At 37.4% G+C, this 5,000-nt stretch overlaps 1 protein-coding gene across 3 annotated transcripts in view; it reads left to right on the top strand.

The window, feature by feature from the left end:
• Window positions 1-5,000, top strand: part of RNaseX25 (Ribonuclease X25) — a 34,554-nt gene that overhangs the window by 16,823 nt on the left and 12,731 nt on the right. For all 3 annotated transcript variants that reach the window (XM_070113832.1, XM_070113833.1, XM_070113834.1), the window contains 2 exons: window positions 3,174-3,328; window positions 4,544-4,692. In XM_070113832.1, the coding sequence (XP_069969933.1) occupies window positions 3,174-3,328; window positions 4,544-4,692 (304 nt within the window). The remainder of the gene's footprint in view (window positions 1-3,173; window positions 3,329-4,543; window positions 4,693-5,000) is intronic.

Raw genomic sequence — 5,000 nt, 5'->3', positions numbered from 1 at the left:
TAGGCAATCAATTTTCCATATTTCAGTATGAAAAACACCTAATTTCCAAATGGTAGCAATAACAGAGACTGCACTTTGTCAGCAACAAATGCATTAGGTATAATACATAGTGAGGGATCCAATGAGAGAATAAACTAAGAACACAAGTGTGTTGCTTATGAGACAGCCATCACTGTCCATGTTCTGGCCATTTTACAGATGAAATGCTGGCCATTGTTAGGTTATGATTTGAATGAAAATTGCTAACTTCACCTCAAAAGAGATGGATTTGATTTGCTTCAATTATATGGTCATCAGACATATTTGTCAGCAAGATTATAAAACAATATTATTATATATCAGACATTAGCTGATGAATAACTGATGTCTGTGATCTGTCACTTGTTACCCACTCTTGAGAACAAGCTTTGACCCGAGACCTAAATTCTTTATACTACCACAGCGTTTTGTCAGTATTGTAACTATATCCAGCAAAAAGTAGATTTTGTACAAGATAGGAAGTCTCCACAAATAACCCTAACAGGACTGCATTCCACATGCACAGCAGTAGGTGTGATAAAATCACGATAAAGAACATCAAGGTTGACACGAGGGAAGTAAAGCTGATCTTTAAAATTTTGACAAGGGAAAAAAAAATAGGCGGTGCTTGCATTGCAACGGAAGGAAATATGGTAAAAACTATTATAAGAAAAACATAAGCTGAATCTTCTTTATGTCCCATAAAAGTTAATCCAGTATTAACCTACTAACGGCAGTATATTTTGTAGCCGAAAATAAAAAGTTTTCGAATGGCTACAAAATTGGCGCGCGGGGCTGGCCCGGACATATATATATATATATATATATATATATATATATATATATATATATATATATATATATATATATATATATATATATATATATCAGAAGCCATTTCCTTTATCAGAATATTTGATCAGTTGTGTAAATATATACAATTTCAATTTCGGAATAAATATCTAGTATGAAAATTCTAAGACAATCAGTGTTATTGCCGAAAATAACTCTGAATGGCAACTCAAGCGATGGCGCCTGTGAAGTTCATGACGGACTCATGATGTAACAGTACATGATATATATATATATATATATATATATATATATATATATATATATATATATATATATATATATATATATATATATATATATATATATATATCATGAGTCCGTCATGAACTTCACAGGCGCCATCGCTTGAGTTGCCATTCAGAGTTATTTTCGGCAATAACACTGATTGTCTTAGAATTTTCATACTAGATATTTATTCCGAAATTGAAATTGTATATATTTACGCAACTGATCAAATATTCTGATAAAGGAAATGGCTTCTGATAATGAATATAACCAAAATAATCCCACAAGGAATCTTTGAAGTTCAAAGGCTGTGGGCAAGGAACTCGTATTTCCAGGTTAGTGGGATGAAGAGAAGGGAAATGTGGTCTTCTGAAGCAGCTGAGAAGTTTATATTATTTATAGATAATTAGCGTTATGAAAACATTAGAGTCAGTTTCATGATATACACATTAAAAAAAATAGATATTTTGAAACCTAAGGAATGTCTAAAATAGATTCTTAAATATAATTACCAAAAACATAAGTTTTTACTGAAAATTATTGTTGCGCCGTCTGGCAGCAGAGATTGTTGTCTTCGGTATGGATACGATGGATTAGGATTAAACAAAATACGGTATTAAGGGGACCGTCCTACTCATTACATCATTAAAAAATATCGGTTAGAGATAACTGCTTGATTCTTTTTGCATTATATAGAGCATAGAATGGAGCTTTGTTTCATATATAATTTTAACCTCGCTGCCCCCGAAAAGTTGATTTTTTTTTTTTTCTTCTTCTTCGTCTTTGGTACATTCTAACTACCACAGTTCTTTACTAAATAGTGAGGGGGAGTGGGAAGGGGAGATGGTCACTGGGTGTTTAGAATTTTCGAGGAGGATCATATGTACGTGAATGGATGTACATAAAGATAAAAAGATTAATCATTCTCATTTACTAGGCCTACATCGACTTTCATATCTAAATAATAAAATATATTAGTTATCCCTCTGAAACTGTTTTCTTCGATAATTGTCAATATTGACAGATTGCAAAGGAGAAAATTTTTATACATAACTTTTTTGTAAATTTATTACAATAAACTCTGTTCTGAGACCATTAGCAATATTACAATAACAAATGAAGAATATAAAGCAACTTAAGTTTATAGAGCATAAAGTAACAAAATGTTGATTTTATCAAGAACATAGAATTACAAAAAATTTCTGCTGAAAAAAGGCTTTGCCACCAAAGGGCATGCTTATAACAACTTCCATTCTTAAGATCACCCAAGAAGGCAGGCAATCAGGTCCTTCAGACTGCGAATATGTTTCTAGTATCCAAGCAGATGTCAGGTTCTCTTTCATGTCGAACTCCCCAATGCCATGCCTGTTGTCTTTTTCCCTTCCCCTTTTTGTTTCCTTCTCTTCTGTAATCCCTTGTACTATCCACTTCCTAAGATGTGAGAGTTGTGTTGAAAGGATGAAAGGATGACTTTGTGCCTTTATATGGCCATGGGTAAGGTATTCGCATTTAAGGTGTGGGTCAACAGGTCTTGTGCATGCGCAGGTCTGTCTGTACGTGCACTTCCTTCATCCTCCAATCTCTCTGCTTCCACACTCAAAGTAATTGCCAACATCCATCCTTCTACTCATGTTCCTCCTACACGCCTTCCTCCCTACATATCCCATTCCTTCCTTATTCCCCATTATCCCTTCTGCTTCTGCCTGGATTTGGCCCTTTTTTACAGGTTTCTCTCTCTCCTGACATTTTTCTTAAAACTATGATCCAATTGCCCTTAAACCCCTCTCACCTTTGCCAATCCCAAAATTACCATATGAACTTCCTAGTAAAGTTTCACACTTCTCCCTTTGACATCTTTGATCTAATTGCCTTGTTAATTCCAATCCTCCTGAACTGCTATATGTCTTCCAACATGTAGCACCTTTAAATATCAACCAACTCCACTCTTTACCCTTTTCACTATTAAACATCTCCATATTGCTATATTAGCTTTGCTGTCTAGCATATTTATTTTGTTGTATTACCGTTAACCTTTTTTTTATTTCTTTTTTTAACTCTCTTGAATTCTGTTCTAGGCCTGGAATGGGTGACACAGTATGACTATGTAGCTGTATTGGGGCAGCACAAAATCTATCCAGATGATGTCCAGACGTACACAAGAGAGGCCATATTTGCAGCAGTTAAGGACATGTTTGGCGTGGATCCTTCCATTGACTGCATCTATAATAAGGTAAGTTTGTGTGACAGGCTCTTTGTCTTTCTCTTTTCATCTTTCTCCTCTCTTTTTTCTCTTCTCAGTTATTAGCTTGTTATCTTGCTTTTTCCATAACTGAATCACATTGTAAAAAAAAATAATATTTATTTTATCTTGGAGTCCATCTTTTCTTTTTGTGTCCTTTCCAACTCGCTTTCTCTCTCTTCTCTGCTCTTCCCTCCTCTGTTTGTCCTTTTTCTCCTTCTTGCTAAATTCTCCTCCATGTGTTCTTGATCATCTTCCTCCTCCTCCACTTCTTCCTTCTCAGTGTGTTCATAATATTTTCATCCTTCCCCTCCTCACCCTCTTTTTACTTCTTCATGTTTCCTTCATCTTCTTTTTCCTCAATGCCTTCTCCATCTTCTACCTCATCCAGATCCTCTTCTTCATCTACTTCCTCCTCCACATGTTTTCTTTATCTTCTTCCTCTTCCATATCTCTGTCTTCAACTTCTTCCTCCTTCTTCATGTCTTTTCTTTTTCTTGTTCTTCTTCATGTCTTTTTTTTTTTTTTGTTCTTAATGTCTTTTCTTCTTCTTCTTCTTCTTCTTTCTGCCCCTCTTCTTCTTTCTCCTCCTCTTCTTCTTTTTCTTTCTTCTTCTTCTTCTTCTTCTTCTTCTTCTTCTTCTTCTTCTTCCTCTTACTCTTACTCCTCTTCTTCTTCTTCCTCTTCCTCTTCCTCTTCCTCTTCCTCTTCCTCCTCCTCCTCCTCCTCCTCCTCCTCCTCCTCCTCCTCCTCCTCCTCCTCCTCCTCCTCCTCCTCCTCCTCCTGCTCCTCCTCTTCCTCCTGCTCCTCCTCCTCCTTTTCCTCCTCCTTCTCCTCTTGCTCCTCCTTTTCCTCCTCCTCCTCCTCTTGCTCTTCCTTCTCCTCCTCCTCCTCTTGCTCCTCCTTCTCCTCCTCCTCCTCTTGCTCCTCCTTTTCTTCCTCCTCCTATTGCTCCTTTTCCTCCTCCTCCTATTCCTCCTTTTCCTCCTCCTCCTCTTGCTCCTCCTTTCCTCCTCCTCCTCTTGCTCCTCCTTTTCCTCCTCCTTTTCCTCCTCCTTCTTTTCCTTCTCCTCCTCCTCCTCTTTTTCCTTCTCTTCCTCCTCCTCCTTTTCCTTCTCCTCCTCTTCCTCCTTTTCCTTCTCCTCTTCTCTTTGTTCTTCCTTCAAAATTTGTTCCATGGAATCAATTGTATTTTTTACATTCCAGAAAACAAAACAGCATGAATTGTCCCAGATCAAGTTGTGTTTCGACCGTTCGCTGCATTTGGTAGATTGCGATGGCATCATTGGTGGGAATGAAGCGAAAGTCCTTGGAAATTGCCCTCATAAAGGGATTACATACCCAGCATCAGTGAGGTAAGTTATTGCTAATTCCCTTTTCTCTGATCTGCTGACGGCATCTTAAACGTCACTTACTAATGTTCCCATTCTGTTCCTTTTCCATGGCCGTTGATGTATTCCGTATGTGGAATTCATGTTGAACAGATTGCAACAGGAACGACGAAGGGAAGGGCAAGAAAACACATGAATATGCCGAAGGCCTTTTCACTTGCTTCGTTAGGGCATATGCCCTGACAAAGCAATAGTGTGTTTTCTTGCCCTTCCCTTCGTCGTGTGTTTTCTTGCCCTTCCCTTCGTCGTTGATGTATTCCTTAGTACTGTTT

The sequence above is a fragment of the Penaeus vannamei genome, chromosome 35, assembly GCF_042767895.1.
Source record: "Penaeus vannamei isolate JL-2024 chromosome 35, ASM4276789v1, whole genome shotgun sequence".
Taxonomy (NCBI): Eukaryota; Metazoa; Arthropoda; class Malacostraca; order Decapoda; family Penaeidae; genus Penaeus; species Penaeus vannamei.
Note: the sequence above shows the minus strand (reverse complement) of the source record. Positions and strands in the feature narration are given on the sequence as shown.